This window comes from Tamandua tetradactyla, chromosome 12 (assembly GCF_023851605.1).
Source record: "Tamandua tetradactyla isolate mTamTet1 chromosome 12, mTamTet1.pri, whole genome shotgun sequence".
NCBI lineage: Eukaryota > Metazoa > Chordata > Mammalia > Pilosa > Myrmecophagidae > Tamandua > Tamandua tetradactyla.
This window is the reverse complement of record NC_135338.1, coordinates 22,009,510-22,025,740: the sequence shown is the minus strand read 5'-3', so window position 1 is coordinate 22,025,740 and position 16,231 is coordinate 22,009,510. Positions and strand designations below refer to the sequence as shown.

Sequence of the window (16,231 nt, the reverse complement as noted above, 5' to 3'; positions counted from 1 at the left end):
GTGGGGGAAGTTAGAGAAATGAATTCTTATGCACCCTCAGTCTGGTACATAATTTTTATTTTCAACATGTAAGGGCTGTGGAAAAGACTCTGTTGGGAAGTCTGGGAAGGGCTGCCCCTTGGGAAGCATTCGACACCCCCTCTGTGTCCCGGTCTCCTTGCGGACTCTGGCTGTGTCCCCTCCCGGCAGGTGGCAGGCATTCCAGACCATGGTGTCGAAGCGGCGGGAGGCAGTGGACTCGGCTCTCCGCGTGCGCAACTACTGCGTGGACTGCGAAGAGACCGCCAAGTGGATCACAGACAAGACAGAGGTGGTGAAGGCCATAAAGAACCTGGGCCAGGACCTGTCAGGAGTCATTGCCATCCAGCGGAAGTTGTCGGGGCTGGAGCGCGATGTGACCGCCATCCAGGCCCGCGTGGGTGCCCTGGAACATGAGTCACAGCAGCTGATGGAGTCGCACCCTGAGCAGAAGGAGGACATCGGCAGGTGGCAGGCCTATGTGGAGGAGCTGTGGAAGGGCCTGCAGAATGCCCTACAGGGCCAGGAGACCTCCCTGCGTGAGGCCAGCCAGCTGCAGGCCTTCTTGCAGGATCTCGATGACTTCCAGGCCTGGCTGTCAATGGCCCAGAAGGCCGTGGCCTCCGAGGAGACACCTGAGTCCCTCCCGGAGGCCGAGCAGCTCCTGCAGCAGCATGCAGCCATCAAGGATGAGATTGATGGGCATCAGGAGAGCTACCAGCACGTCAAGACATCTGGGGAGAAGGTGATCAGTGGCCAGACGGAACCGGAATACATGCTTCTCGGTCGGCGGCTGGATGGCCTGGAGAGCGGCTGGGATGCCCTGTGCCGGATGTGGGAGAGCCGTGGCCACTCCCTGGCCCAGTGCCTCGGCTTCCAGGAGTTCCAGAAGGATGCCAAGCAGGCTGAAGCCATCCTCAGCAACCAGGTAGAGAGAGAGAGGAGGGGGTGGGCCACTCGGGGCAAACGCATTAGAGGTGAGTCTACGTATATGCTGTAAATCTCGGGAACCAAACTGCTTCTTTTGGACTCTCTGTAGCCAAATTCATGGGGAAAGTCCTCTTTGTCTTTTACCAGGAACCTTTTCCAGCCTGTGTGCCAAACTATATCCTGTCCCTAGGTGATGTAGAGGCCGAAGAATTGAGATGTCCCCTGGATGGTTATCATCCATGGAGCTTTAGGCACACAGGTTCACTGGGCAAGGGCAAGGCCTGGGGAGCAGGACCTCCTCCTTGCACAACTCCAGGAGGTGCCAGTCACACTAATCTGTTTGTGGTGCTCCTGCATGGGAGGTGCCCTGACCACCTCCTCAGCTCATCTGGAAACTTGCTTCAACAGGAATATACTCTGGCTCACTTGGAGCCCCCAGACTCCCTTGAAGCTGCAAAGGCTGGGATCCGGAAATTTGAGGATTTCTTGTTGTCTATGGAGAACAACCAGGGTAAAGTCTTAAGTCCTGTGGAGTCTGGAAACAACCTGGTGGCTGAAGGAAATCTCTACTCAGACAAGATCAAGGAGAAGGTGCAGCTGATCAAGGACAGGTACTGCCACACCCCTGGGGTCAGGGGCTTCCCAAGCCAGGTCAAAGCTGGTGCGAGGACCCCAGGCTCAGTCCGGAGGTGGCTGTGGCTTTAGCTTCTGCTTCCCTTTCAGGCACAAGAAGAACCAAGATAAGGCCCAGGAGGCCTCATATCTTCTGAGAGACAACCTGGAGCTGCAGAACTTCCTCCAGAACAGCCAGGAGGTGAGGATCCAGCAAGACAGGGTCATTTTTCAGGGAGCAAATGCCCTAGAAGTGCCCATAGGGATTCCACCAGTGGAGAACTCTGGGCACTGGACAACTTACATCATTCTCTAGAATCTTTGGGTCCACAATTTTTTTTTTCAATTCTGAAAAGTCATCCTTTAATTGACCAAGTCCAGAACAAGGTTTCTCAAAGAGTGTTCTGAAGCTTACTCACATTAGAATCACCTAGGACTCTGGTCAAGGCCTCTTCTTGGGTGCATGACTTGTCTTTAAAAGGACCCCATGCCCAATTTATTGGTCTGCTCTTCCTATCTTGAAAGTCTTAATAAATCTTGAACATTTTCATTTTGCACTAGGCCCTGCAAATCATGTAGCCAGTACTGGCCCCAGTTAAATGCAGATTCCTGGGCACTAGTCAGGCCCAAATGAGCCAGAACCTTGAGGAGTGAGAGAGAGAGAAAGCAGCATTTTAAATAAGCCTCCCATTCTGGCTTAGAGGGTCCTCACCCCACCTGGGTCAGCTGCATAAGGAAGGTCTTTAACCTGTACTCCTAGGCCCGTCTGCTGACAGTTCTTCCTGTGAAGAATGGAACTTTCCCTGACCACTTTCTTGCTCTCATCTTCATACCCCTTTCCTCCCAGCTAAAACAACTTTGTTTTCATCTACCTCTGCCCTTGGCATCAACCAAGCTTGGTATGTTGCCAGGACATCTTGGAAAACTTGGATGCTCATCACGGTTCTTCCCTCATTGTTAATTATAGGATCTGTTCTTGGCTTCTTCCTCAGCTAACATTTTCTCTGTGTTTATTAATGACTTCTCACCCTACTGCCAAACGATGGATTTATCCATCCATCCAGTAAACACTCATCGAGTTCCTGCAATAGACCAGGCCCTGTCCTAGGTCCTGGAAATAAGAAGAGAAGAATAAAATATCCCTGATCTCTCACTGAACACTTTGTAATGAAGAAGACACGTCAGTCTCTGTATTTTAGCCCTGGAACAACAAAAGTTGCCTATGCAGAGACTTGGGGACCCAGAGTTGGAGATTAGTACTTTCTGTGCTCCTACTTCTCCCCATTGGCCCACTGAGTCATGAGGTCTTTTTCTGCAGGCAGGTCCTGCCCTGGGTTCCTGGTCTAAAAAATACACTCAGAGACAGTCAGGCTTACTCTTTCTGCCCACAGCTCATTCTCTGGATCAATGACAAGCTACTGACGTCTCAGGATGTCTCCTACGATGAAGCACGAAACCTTCACAACAAATGGCTGAAACACCAGGCATTTGTGGCAGAGCTGGCTTCCCACCAAGGGTGGCTAGAGAACATCGATGCCGTAAGTAAAGCGAGCATGGCAGGCTCTCAGCTCAGATATATTTGCTTGAATGGGGTTTTGCCCAGGGCATATAAACCATCCTGTAACTTGCCAGAAGATATATAATTTGGAATTGAAAAAAACATCTCTAAATAGATGTTAAGGTCTAAATAAACCTTAAGAGCTCCCGATACATCCAGTCTTGTTAAGCCTGGTCAGAATTAGCAACTTCTGAGGGTCACCTGAATCTGGGGACACCCAGGACCCTGAGGACACCTACTTAGAGCTACAAAGCCCAGGGCCAGGAGAGCAGTCATCCTTGCTTTGCCATCCATTCTCCTCACCAGTGTCTTAGCACTGCCCTGCCCAGGGGCAGGGAAACGCAAGAGATGACCAGAGTAGTCCATGGTGACCATTAACTCTCATCATCAGATAGTCAGGACCACGAGAGAATGGTCATTCCCACAAGTTAAAATGGGAATCATGCACCCATGCTCTTTTCCATTATGGTTGTCCATGACAAAGCAGGTATAGAGTCCATATGAGACGTGCTGCATTGTGCTTAAGGGGACAGGCCTTAACCACAATGTCAGATGGAATTGTGAGTATTATGTTCTTTAAGACATGTACAGCACTTAACTCGCATTTGGCAATTATTAAGCAGTCAGTAATATTAACTATTACTAGTAGAATATATCCCTAGGCCCAAGTTGTATCATACTGTACCCACCACCAAAAGATATATTCATGTAGGTGAGAATCAAGTAAGTCCACCTCAGAAATGAGAAAAGGTCACCAAAGGTTAGTACACCACCTGCAGGATGACGAACAAGAGGGTAGGACTGAAAAGGAGGTTTCCATGCTGGTTGTGCCTGGATGGCCCTTGAGTCTTTTTTAGTACCAGCTGTCCCTGGCTTGCCAGCACCCCAGACTGCAGTCTCTCCCTTGGGTGGCTTTCACTGCCTTCTGCTGCAAATAACTCTGAGGTCTCTGGGGTCTTTCATTCGAGCCTCACCTTAGTGCCAAGCAGATTCTTTGCCTTACTGACCTCCCTGCCAGGTAGCCCTTTGCAACCACCTACAGGAGAACTTCCCCAAAGCTGCAGAGGCCTTCAGGTGAGCTCTCTTTCCCCACACAGGAAGGAAAGCAGCTGATGGAGGAGAAGCCACCATTTACAGCCATTGTGTCCCAGAGGCTGGGCGACTTGCACCGGCTTTGGGATGAGCTGCAGGCCACCACGCAGGAGAAGACCCAACAGCTCTCAGCCGCCAGGAGCTCCGACCTGCGCTCGCGGACCCATGCAGACCTCAACAAGTGGATCAGCGCCATGGAGGACCAGCTGCGGTCTGATGACCCGGGCAAGGACCTGACCAGCGTCAACCGGATGCTGGCTAAGCTGAAGGCACGTGAGTGGGTTTAGACTCAGAATGTTAGAACTAGAAGGGATCTCAGGGACCTGCAAGTAAGTATTCCTTCTGTTCCTGTAGCTGAACTTATGTTTATTTCATGGAAAAATGTCTCCTGATGAATATTCCAACTCCAGCCCCTTTGCAGTGGGTAGGACAGGGATCCTAAATGGGTTAGTAAAAGGATGCATGGCCCCCATCCCATATTATCGACAGCCCTTTCCAACATGAAAAATTTAGAAGGGGCATAGCCCAAATACCCCTAAGGATTGAGAGAAGGATCAAAGTAGAAGAAGGAGCTCTAACAGAGAAGATAGGATTTCACAAAGTGAGTATGACTGCCGAATCACTGTTTTCATATTCCTTTTAGTCTCCAGTGTCTTGGAGCAGCTATAAGGAAAAACCTACAGTTGTGGAACTGTAACCCATACCAAACTCTGAAATCTGTTATATAACTGCTTATTACAATGCACTTTGAAATTCATTGCTTTTTTTTGTGTATAGGTTGTATTTCACAACTTTTAAAAAATGCATGAGAAATATAGGATAGGTGCTCAGAGGAGGGAGAGATGAGAGTGGGCTTCCAGGGAGACTTCCTGGAGGAGGCTCAGCTCAAATGGGGCCTTTAAGGATGGGTGGGATGCTGGTGAATACAAAGGCGGGAGGGGCCGCCCAGCTGCCAAGGCTGGTGCTGACATCCTCCTCCTTGTGTCCCAGCGAGTGGAGGACCAGGTGAATGTGCGGAAGGAAGAGCTGGGGGAGCTGTTTGCTCAGGTGCCATCTCTGGGAGAGGAGGCAGGAGAAGCAGACTTGAGCATTGAGAAGCGGTTTCTGGACCTCCTGGAGCCCCTAGGGAAGAGGAAGAAGCTGTTGGAATCCTCCAGAACCAAGCTGCAGATCAGCCGGGATTTAGAGGATGAGACGGTGCGTGGGCTGCCCCTTCCCTGTCCCCCATGCCTGAGGCAGCAGCTGCCGTCAGGGTTAGTTGGCCGTGGCCCAGAGCAATTCTTGGCAGCAGATGTCTGGTCATTTCACCTCCTTATCTCATAGGATTTTTGTGATGATTACATTAAATAGAAAAGTAAAACCAGGGCAGGGTGCAAGGATAGTTCAGGGTACAAGGTAGAATTCTCGCCTGCCATGCAGGAGACCCAGGTTTGAGTCCCAGTCCATGCACTTCCCCAAAACAAACAAACAAGCAAAACAAACAAACAAAATACAACAAAAATTCAACAAATGGTGCTGTGATAACGGGATAATCACATGAAAAATTATATGAGTGACCCTGCCATACAGCATACAAAAAAAAAAAAAGTAAAATCAGTGCTTTTGGAATGGTAAGTCATTATATACATTGCTCATTTTGATGGCTAAGAGCCTGGACTTTGGAGCCAGGCAGACTTGGGTTCGAGATCTAGCTGTACTACCTCCCCCTGTGTGACCAGGAAGAGTTGTCCCCATCTGTAATATGGGGTTGCAGTTTAGTGGCAGAATTCTCACTTGCCGTGCCAGACACCTGGGTTTGATTCCCGGAACCTGCCTATGCCAAAAAAAATGGGGTTGCAAACCCTGGCGGTTGTCGGGAGGAACCAGGGGACACTGCAGGCTAAGCTTTGTCTGGCCCAGGATGCTTGGAAAAGGGTGGCCATGATTGTCATCCGCTGTCACCCTGGCTTCTGGTCTCTGCAGCTCTGGGTGGAGGAGAGGCTGCCGCTGGCCCAGTCTGCCGACTATGGCACCAATCTGCAAACGGTGCAGCTCTTCATGAAGAAGAACCAGGTAAATGACCCTGCCTAACTACTGCAATGCCCTCCACCACCTCATCCACCCCCTCCCCAGCCCCAAGAAAGAACACCAGCCCTGACCTGCAGACAGCCAGCGGCCATCTGTGCTCCCCAAATTATTGCTGTTGGGAAGGCCATGAGGTCCCCAGGGTATATTTGTAGTCTCTTAGCAGAAAGAGCAGCTGATGTGATTGGTTGGATCACAGAGGAGGGAGGACCTGGGGTCTGGGGACTTGGGGCCACTCAGATTCCTTCAGGGCACGGACGAGTGCATGACCCGGGAGGCCCCAGCCTGGGGTCTAATGTGCTTTCATAATTTAGGTTACTGGCACGGGGAAGCTGGTAACTTCTGGTTTCTCTCCGACATGACCTTGCCGTTCTTTTAGGGCTAAGCTTGGTATGTCAGTGTCCTCTGGGTTACTTCTGCCCTGGGTTCTGCCATGGAAATGGTGAGGTTACCTATGGGGTTCAAACTGCATTTGGAAGCCACTAAGCTTGGCCTCTGAGCCCTGGAAGCATATTTCCCTCTGCTGCTCTGCTCTCTCTCTCGGGCCCGAATTGGAACTTCTGTGGCCCTGTTCAGAATCCTGGAAATGAGCAGATCTAGACACTTTCATGCTGTCAGGAAGGCAGAGGGAGCCTGCATCCTCAAGAAGGTCAGCTGCGAGGGGTAGCAGTGCCTCCAGGCCCGGCTGGGGGCTGGCCACAGACCCTTCTCTTGGGTGGACGTTCCCTCCTCCTGCCAGATGTGCTCTCAGGGTCAGGAAATGGGGAGTGGGGCAGCCCCCAGCTGTGAGCAAGGAGAACCCGGGAACTTAAAGTCCAGAGGAAAGAAGTGTGGTCCACAGGGGCAAGTCAAGATTGCAATTTCTTAGGGAAGGAAGGTCAGAAATGACAGCAGCTTCCATCCCCAAAATAAAAGCAGCAGACATCTGCTCACAGGGCCTTTTAAACCCCGGCAAGGGCCTTAATTATATCCAAAAAGGTTTCTTAAACACTCCCTCGAATTTACTGGTTCCAGTTGACTTGATCTTGTCACAGAGAGCCATCACAGAGATCTGGGCTAGATGGTGATGGAGTTAAGGAAATAACTTTCAATTAAAGGAGGGAACCTGAGTTTCCTCAACTGCAAAATAAACCACACAGTCCTTTGCAACACTAAAGATTTTTTTACTCTATCTAGCTTCATACTTGTTGTCACCAAAAGGTTTTCAATGTCCCTGACTGGAGGTTGCTATGTCAGGAAAAGGGCACGGGGTTCCCCTAACCCAGAAGGGAAAGGCAATCTCTTGAGAGTGGGGCTACTCTGGTAAAAACTGTTTTAAACTACCCTGGCTAAAGCATAAATCTGATTATATCATTCCCTCACTTAAACCCCTCCTACTTTAGTTCTCAGATATCAATGTACGTAAGATTCACCCAGAGGGCTTGGGTGGTGGCACCCAATAGTTTGCATTTATAATAAGATCATTAGTGATGCTGCTGTTGGTTCGGGACAACACTTTGAAAACTGCTGCTCTGATGGATCTCCACTGAAATTAGAATCAAACCCTGCGAGTGCTACACCAGTGGTTCTCAATCCTGGCTGCAGGTTAGAATCACCAGGGGGACTTTTCAACATACTGATGCCCAGGTCCCACCTCCGATCTGTTAAATTAAGATCTCTGGTGGTGGAGCCCAGGGTGTGTGTGTGTGTGTGTGTGTGCGCGTGTGTGTGTGTGAAGGATTTCCAGATTATTCAATGTGCACCCAGGATTAAGAACCGCTGTCCTGCCACCCCGTCCCCTGCCTCCCTCTAAATCTCATCTTTTGTCAGGTTTGCCCTCTTTGACAATTTTCCAGCAATTCTGGCCCTCAGAGAGCCCAGGCTCAATTCCATCCCAGGCATTTGCCCTTGCTCTTCCCTCTTGTCTGGAATGCTCTTCCCCTAGACCTCTGTGTGGTTGCTTCCTTCTTACCACCACACCTTGGAAGATACTCTCCATTCCATTGTGGTGTTTTCCTTGCATTTGTTTATATGTTCATCAGCCTCCTGCAGTGGACAGTGACCCATCACCAGAGTGGGGAAAAGATGCCATTTTGGTGACCAAAGGCTCAAACAAGAGATAACACTTAGCTCACAAAAGATGTCAGAAATAGACATGGAGTAGGGAGGACCAAACACATAAACTCTGAACTAGAGGCAGCTGTTGACTGTTCTTTTACATGGAGCAAAAGCTGCTAAAGTAAGATATTAAAGGCCATTTAAAAATTATTTCTCCTTTCCTCCAACACATGCACCTAAGACATCAAGCTCTGAAGTACAGGAAGAATAGGGAGCAGTGACAGGCCAGGCTTTGGAATCTGGTAGACTGTGCCCAAACCCCAGCTCCACTGCTCACTGCCACCTCTACTTTAGCAAGTGACTTCACCGGGCTGCTTTCCAAGTACTTACCTCATAAGGCTCCGCAAGGGTTAAAAGCGGAATGGTGCTTGTAAAGCGCTTAGCATCCTGCCCCGGTACATGGTCAGCGGCAGTTCTCATTCCCAACACCTGCTCTGGTCATTCTTCCATGAGAGGGAGGGGACAAGAAGGGAGAGGACCAAAGACCTGGCCCGGCCCTACTGCCTCCCCTGCAGAGTGTGGGGTTCCAGCGTGGTGGAGAGACCCTGCCTCTAAGCCCTTCCCCTCTGGTTGCAGACGCTGCAGAATGAGATCCTGGGTCATGCACCACGGATCGAGGACGTGCTGCAGAGGGGGCACCAGCTGGTGGAGGCGGCAGAAATTGACTGCCAGGACATCGAGGAGCGCCTGGGGCACCTGCAGGGCTCATGGGACACGCTGCGGGAGGCAGCAGGCGGGCGGCTGCAGCGCCTGCGGGATGCCAACGAGGCACAGCAGTACTACCTGGATGCCGGCGAAGCCGAGGCCTGGATCAGCGAGCAGGAGCTCTATGTCATCTCCGACGAGACACCCAAGGTCTGCTGGGACACAGGCTGAGAGCTAGAGCTGGGGGCGGGTTGTCAGGGGGAAGCCATGGGAGTCCAGGAGTGCCAGATGTGGGGGCTGGGGGTGGGGAGCGGTGAGACCCAGGAAGGCTCCCTATTCTCCCTTGGTGCATCCTTCTGAGGACACCCCACTTCCTTGAAAACAACCCTATAAGTCACATACGGCAGTCAGGTGACCCTTTGCCAGCTTAGATTTCCAACCCAAGCACTCTCCACCTTTTTTTGTGCTGGTGTAGTGCTGTGGGAGGGGGTGAGGGATGAGGTGAAGGGGAGGTCTCTAAAAGCAGGAAGTGTATAGGAAGCTGTCACAGGGGAAGGAAGATTGGAGCTGGCCTGGCAGGAAGGACAGATATCTGATAGAAATGGAGGGTGTCGAGGGAGAAGGTAGGTTACAGGCTCTGCTGGTAAGTCCGGAGCGTAGCAGGAAGGGACCACATACAGCTTGCCAGAAGCTGCCCCACGAGCCTGGCTCTCCTCCCTGTCTGCTTGGATGCCTCCTGGAGCTGAACTGTAACCTACCAAGGGAGGGGGCGTGGGCCACGCTGAGCTCTCACACTGATGCCTTTGCTGCCTCCTAGGATGAAGAGGGGGCCATTGTGATGCTTAAGCGGCACTTGCGGCAGCAGCGGACAGTGGAGGAGTATGGGAGGAACATCAAGCAGCTGGCCAGCCGGGCCCAGAGTCTGCTGTCTGCAGGCCACCCCGAGGGGTGCGTGCCACCTCTTGAGAGGATCTGGCCTGGGGCATTGAGTCAGTTGGCCAGGGGCCCTGCCAACTAATATTCATGCACATCTAAGTGGGGAAAATAGGAACAGTTCTCCCAAAATGTGAGGGTTTGAGAAAACTGCTTTCTGGACTGTTGATTGGCCTGATTCCATTTTATTACATTGGTTTGTGTCAAGCTGGGCTGACTAAGGCCTGTTTTGCAAAGAAAGATCAGAGAGTGGAATAGCAAAGCTATCCTTTTGGTTAATTTTCCTCTGGTTAATTGAGAGTACCAATGTTTTGAAAAGTTAGAATATACTAAAAGATACTGAAGAATAAGTTTGCTTTTCTTTTAATGGTCCAGAAGTATTTAGGACCTTGTAGTGTCTCACTAGAGCCACTTTATAGGAATGAAGGTGGAAAACATACCCATGTAAACTTTTCAGTTGTTTGGCATCTGCATGAAGGGTAGCCCACAGGCTGCCTCCCAGTCACACCCCAGCTGTCAGCTGCCCTTAGGGCATCCACAGATGTGGGTACTCAACAGCTACCCCTCACTTCTCCCAGGGAGCCCCGAGGACTGAACCCCTGGCACTGCATGTCCTTCCCTGTGGAGCTAAGCGGGGCCATCTGCTGCCAGAGCCCCCTCTTGAACGACTCTGCTTCATCAGTCTCCTTGGTAGAACAGCAAGAAGCTCACCATTTGCACTTGTCTCTGTGAGCTTCTCAGAGTGAGGGGCAGTGACAGAAGTACCAACTCCAGGAGGGACACATTTCTGTCATCCTGCAACATCGTAGTCTAAGGGATGGTTCCTTTGAGCAGAAGGTCCAGCACTAGCCTCTCCCCAGCTCTTCCCCAGGGAAGGTCACTGTCATTTCTCCCATGCGCCTCTATCCCGCCTCCCCCTGGCCCGGGGCTGGAGAGGAGTATGCCGGCTCCTCTGAGCTGGCTGCTCTGGTCTCCCTTTGCCATCTCTGAGGGCTTTGCCTGGGCTCAAATTCCAGGGAACAGATCATCCGACTACAGGGGCAAGTGGACAAGCAGTACGCGGGGCTGAAGGACATGGCAGAGGAACGGAAGCGGAAGCTGGAGAACATGTACCACCTGTTCCAGCTGAAGAGGGAGGCTGACGACTTGGAGCAGTGGATTGCGGAAAAGGAGCTGGTGGCATCTTCCCCGGAAATGGGGCAAGACTTTGACCACGTCACTGTGAGTCGCAGCAGCCACAGCTTTCTGCATCTTCCCATAACACTGGGGATAGAAGCCAGTCGATATTCCGGGCACACCCAACTGCCCTGCTAGCTACAAGATGCGGCAGAGATGCAGTCTCAGCCCAGTGGGAGGCGGGAACGCCCCAGTGCCAGGCCAGGCCCGGGGAAGGGGGGCGGGGGCGGGGTGGGCGCCGCGGTGCTGTGGCACCCAGCCCCAAAACCACATGTCTGCTCCCTTCCCCCACCCCCACCCCCCAGCTGCTCCGAGACAAGTTCCGGGACTTCGCCCGGGAGACAGGGGCCATCGGGCAGGAACGAGTGGACAACGTGAATGCCGTCATCGAACGGCTCATCGACGCGGGCCACGGCGAGGCGGCCACCATCGCTGAGTGGAAGGACGGACTGAACGAGATGTGGGCGGACCTGCTGGAGCTCATCGACACGCGCATGCAGCTGCTGGCCGCCTCCTACGACCTGCACCGCTACTTCTACACGGGCGCCGAGATCCTGGGTCTCATCGACGAGAAGCACCGCGAGCTACCTGAGGACGTGGGGCTGGACGCCAGCACCGCCGAGTCCTTCCACCGCGTGCACACGGCCTTTGAGCGGGAGCTCCACCTGCTGGGAGTGCAGGTGCCTCCTCGCCGTCTGCTGCCCACCCCAAGCAGGGCGACCTACTGGCCACGTCTTCTTCGGGGCCAGCCTCCCCGGGGTCCTGGGGGTCCCAGGAGGTCAGACTTCCCCTTCAAGAAGGGGTGCCAGAGATTCTGCCTCCTCCTGAGGCTCTGGCTGGGGGCAGGAAGGCAGGGTGCAGTGGTTTTCAGACATTCTTTAGCTTTAGAAGTGTTTGTTCAAACTGAACCCTCCCTAAAACCCAGTGCATAAAATGCATTACAATTCCGATGCCCTGGTTGAACACTATTATTAACCAACACTTATGTAGCACTTTTGTAAGGCCAGGTAATGTCCTAAGCAATGAATACAGCCGTTGAATCTTCACATCCGTCCTATGAGGTGGGTGCTAATATGATCTGCATTTTCCAGCTGAGGAAAGCGTGGCACGGAGAGGTGAAATGAGTTGCAGGAGATCCATAGATAATAAGTGGTGTAGCTAGGGTCCAAATCCTGGTAGTCTGGCCCTAGACTCCACGCTCTTAACCACCAGGCTCTTCCCTTCCCACGTGGAAGGTAGAGGTGCCCTCAGGTCTGCTCCCTGGACCGCCTCCCCCCATCACGGGTGCCCTCTGCAGATCCCTGGAGTCCCTCAGAGTCTGGTGTGTTAGAACAAGGTGGATGGGCCCCTGCTGCCGGGCTCCCCATGGAGTAGGGAGAGCTGAGAGAGGCTGTGCAGGCCTGCGCTGGCCCAGCGGGAGGCAGGAATAGAGCACCGAGGTAGGTCAGGACCCCCAACTCACCCCGCAGGGGGCCTCCTAGGGATTTGTCCTCCAGTGGAGGTGGGGCCTGGTGTGGCGGAAGGGAAGGGCCTGAGGCAGGTGTAGCCCCACTTCAGAGCCTGGCTCAGGAATGAGGTTTCATTGCCCCTGGGGCTGGCCTCAAATAGGTGGTCTGGGACCCCTGCCTTGGAGAGGCAGCACGTATGGTGGTTACGAACCTGGGCTCAGGAGCCCCGTTCAAACCCGCCTCTACCCCTTTGAGAGTGTGAGTGACCTGGGGCAAGTCCTTTAACCTCCCTGGGCCTCAGTTTCATTGTCTGAAAAGCAGGGATAATAACAGTACCTCTTTTATGGGGTTGTTGTAAAAATGAAGGGTGTTAATAAATATGAACTGCTTAGAGCAGTGACTGGTACACAGTTACTCTTGTTTTTGTCATTGTGAAGAGAGCAAAGGGCATAGAGTCCCAAATCCTCATCAAAGCCCAATGGATGCCTTGGGCCAGCAGAGGTGCCAAGGTGCCAGCAGAGGTGCTAAGGCAGGAGCTTTCTCCCCCTGCACCCACTGGGTGGGAGGCCGCAAGTCCTGCCTTCCAGCAGTTCCTTGGGGAGGGACGCTGGAGGCGACAGACCCCCTTGCCCTCCCTAGGCTGAGACACCTCTGACTGGGGACAATGTCTGATTTTGCCCAAGCACAGGTCCAGCAGTTCCAAGACGTGGCCACCCGCCTGCAGACGGCATATGCCGGGGAAAAGGCAGATGCCATCCAGAACAAGGAGCAGGAGGTGTCTGCTGCATGGCAGGCATTGCTGGATGCGTGTGCCGGGCGCCGGACCCAGCTGGTGGACACGGCAGACAAGTTCCGCTTCTTCAGCATGGCCCGCGACCTCCTCTCTTGGATGGAGACCATCATCCGGCAGATCGAGACCCAGGAGAGGCCCAGGTGAGGGCGTCCTCGGGGCAGCCCCACTCCTTGGCCAGGCGGGGTAGGCCAAGGTGCCGCACGGGGGCTTCCTTCCAGAGGACAGTCCTGGGCTGTTGAGGGCCCGGGAAGCCCCAGGGGCTCCTGAGGCGCTGGGTCCAGCAGACATGGAAAGGTTCAGCTTCTGCTGGAAGGATCTCCCATTTCTGAGTAAGGAGAGTCCTGACTATAGCGAGAAAAACATCTGTCATCCAGATTCCACTCTGGGAGCAGCGACCACTGCTGCCAATGAAAAGAAGTGGCCCCCACGTCCAAGGGCAGGCAGGTCCAGGACTGCCCATCCCCATGCTGGGATGTGGGGGGACCATTCCCCAAAACCCAGAAAGTGTTACACTGCTGGGCCGTCCTCTTCCCTCTCCCCCAGGGTGCCTGGACTGGTAGCCAGACTGTTTTAAAAACTGCTTTATTAAGATATAACTCACATACCATAAAATCACCCATTAAAAGGCACAATTCATGATGCAGATGTTCTAAGAAACGATCATGATGATGAATACACAAAAGAAAAAAAAAAAACTCCACATCTTTTACCTATTATCTTCCTATGTCCCCATCCTCTCCATCTGCAATCAACCGCTAATCTACTCTCTGTCTCTATAGACTTGCCTATTCTGGACATTTCATATAAACGGAATCATGTAATATATGGTCTTTTGTGACTTACTTCTTTCACCGAGCATAATGTTTTCAAGTTTCATCCAATGTTGTAGCATGTATCAGCATTTCATTCCTTTTTTGTGGATGAATAATGTTTCATTGTATAGATATATCATATTCTGTTTATCCATTCACTAGTTGATGGATATTTGGATTGTTTCAACTTTTTGGCTATTGTGGATAGCGATCCTGTGAATATTTGTGTGTGTGTGTGTACAAGTTCTTGTAGGGACATATCTTTTCATTTCTTTTGGATATATGCCTACGAGTGGAATTTCTGGTTCATATGATAACTATGATTACCCTCGGAGAACTGAAAGACTGTTTTCCAAAGTGGCCGCACCATTTTTACACTCCCATGTTGACGTCTTTTTTCATTGAAAAAGTTGTATGTGTAATAAAAAATTCAAACAGTAAAAAAAAAAAAAAAAAAAAGGCACAATTCAGTGGTTTGTAATATATTTGCAGAGCTGTACAACCACCACCACAGTCTAAGTTTAGAAGAGTTCCATCATCTCAGAAAGAAATCCTGTGTGCATTAGCAGTCGTTCCCCATCCCTGCACTCCCAGCCCCCGGGGGTTTTAGTCTTTCTGTCTCCCTAGACGGGTCTATTCTGGACATTTGCTCTAAGTGGAAGCATACAGTGTGTGCTCTTTGGTGACTAGCATCTTTCACTGGGCATAATGTTTTCAAGGTTCATCCACATTGTAGCATGTGTTAGTACTTCATTCCTTTTTGTTGCTGAATAACTTATCCTCGGGCATCTTTTTGGGGGTAACTGCACCCCTGCCCAGGCCCTTCCTACTGACCAATAGAAGCCACTTAGATATCAGTATTCCTGCTGGGCTGGGCTGGCAGAGGACTCTCAAGCTGGCCAGAAAAAAAGGGAAGGAAGGGGCATCAGACGCCCAGAGGCCGGGAGAGGCCACCTAGCAGCCCCCTCTGGCCGGGACTTGGTATCTGGCAGGCCATCATGGCTCCAGCCCAGTTTCCTTATTCTCCCAAATTCCTCCTCCACCTTGTCCTTCTGCCCCCCAGGGACGTCTCCTCTGTTGAGCTGCTCATGAAATATCACCAAGGCATCAAGGCGGAGATCGAAACCCGGAGCAAGAACTTTAGCACCTGCTTGGAGCTCGGCGAGTCCCTGCTGCAGCGGCAGCACCAGGCCTCAGAGGAGGTAAGGGACAGCACCCCTCTGTGTCCTGTCCCTGCTTTTGCTGCACCGGGCAGCTTCCTGGGTGGGAGATGTGGGCCATGGTTTTCTAAAGAGGCTTGTCTCTTTTTTTCACTCCTGGAGCCAAGAAATTAGAGCAACACAAAACCCATTCCCCTGCCTCCAGATGCTAGCCACTTAGGAGGGGAGAGTAGGCTCATGACTCCCTAATATATCCCTGTTCTGCTGTTAGTGCGTGCTTTGGGGATGGCAACTCCCACTTCACAGGTGATGACCGCATGACTCAGAGAGGTTAAGTAGCTTACTCACAGCCATACAGCTGGCAAGTGGCAAGGCCAAGACTTGAACCCAGGTCTGCATGACCAAGTCCAGCATTCTTCCCAGGCAGTGGGAAAGAGGAACCACAGCCTAAGCTTTCTTTTCTCCTTTCCCTCTCCCCAGATCACTGAGAAGCTGCGGCAGGTGATATCCAGGAGGAGGGAGATGAATGAGAAGTGGGAGGCCCGCTGGGAGCGGCTCTGCATGCGTGAGTGCAGTCCTGGCATGCCTGGGGAGGGACAATGCTATGAAGATGTGGATTGTCATCACTGTCTAGAGGGGAGCTGCCCACAGTAGCATTCATCAGTAAGGCCCTGGGGATAAGGGCATTAGCCCAGAGCAGACATGCTGCCAGAAGTTTACCTCCAGCCAGTTGCATGTCCTACTCCCTACACGCCTTCTGCAGTCCCCCATGCCTAGTGCCTGGACTGGATCCCTGAAAAGTTGTAGCCTGGGGAGGGGCTCTGTGTACCCAGATATTTGCTCTGAGTGTCTAGCATAGGAAGGAGCTCTATTCTCTTGCAGATAGAAACTGA

At 52.1% G+C, this 16,231-nt stretch overlaps 1 protein-coding gene across 4 annotated transcripts in view; it reads left to right on the top strand.

The window, feature by feature from the left end:
• SPTB (spectrin beta, erythrocytic) overlaps positions 1-16,231 on the top strand; it is a 125,166-nt gene that overhangs the window by 93,145 nt on the left and 15,790 nt on the right. For all 4 annotated transcript variants that reach the window (XM_077122712.1, XM_077122713.1, XM_077122714.1 and 1 more), the window contains 14 exons: positions 190-946; positions 1,357-1,559; positions 1,672-1,762; positions 2,952-3,098; positions 4,216-4,479; positions 5,201-5,407; positions 6,173-6,262; positions 8,948-9,226; positions 9,834-9,964; positions 10,966-11,170; positions 11,431-11,805; positions 13,262-13,506; positions 15,242-15,380; positions 15,819-15,903. In XM_077122712.1, coding sequence (XP_076978827.1) covers positions 190-946; positions 1,357-1,559; positions 1,672-1,762; positions 2,952-3,098; positions 4,216-4,479; positions 5,201-5,407; positions 6,173-6,262; positions 8,948-9,226; positions 9,834-9,964; positions 10,966-11,170; positions 11,431-11,805; positions 13,262-13,506; positions 15,242-15,380; positions 15,819-15,903 — 3,218 coding nt within the window. The remainder of the gene's footprint in view (positions 1-189; positions 947-1,356; positions 1,560-1,671; positions 1,763-2,951; positions 3,099-4,215; positions 4,480-5,200; positions 5,408-6,172; positions 6,263-8,947; positions 9,227-9,833; positions 9,965-10,965; positions 11,171-11,430; positions 11,806-13,261; positions 13,507-15,241; positions 15,381-15,818; positions 15,904-16,231) is intronic.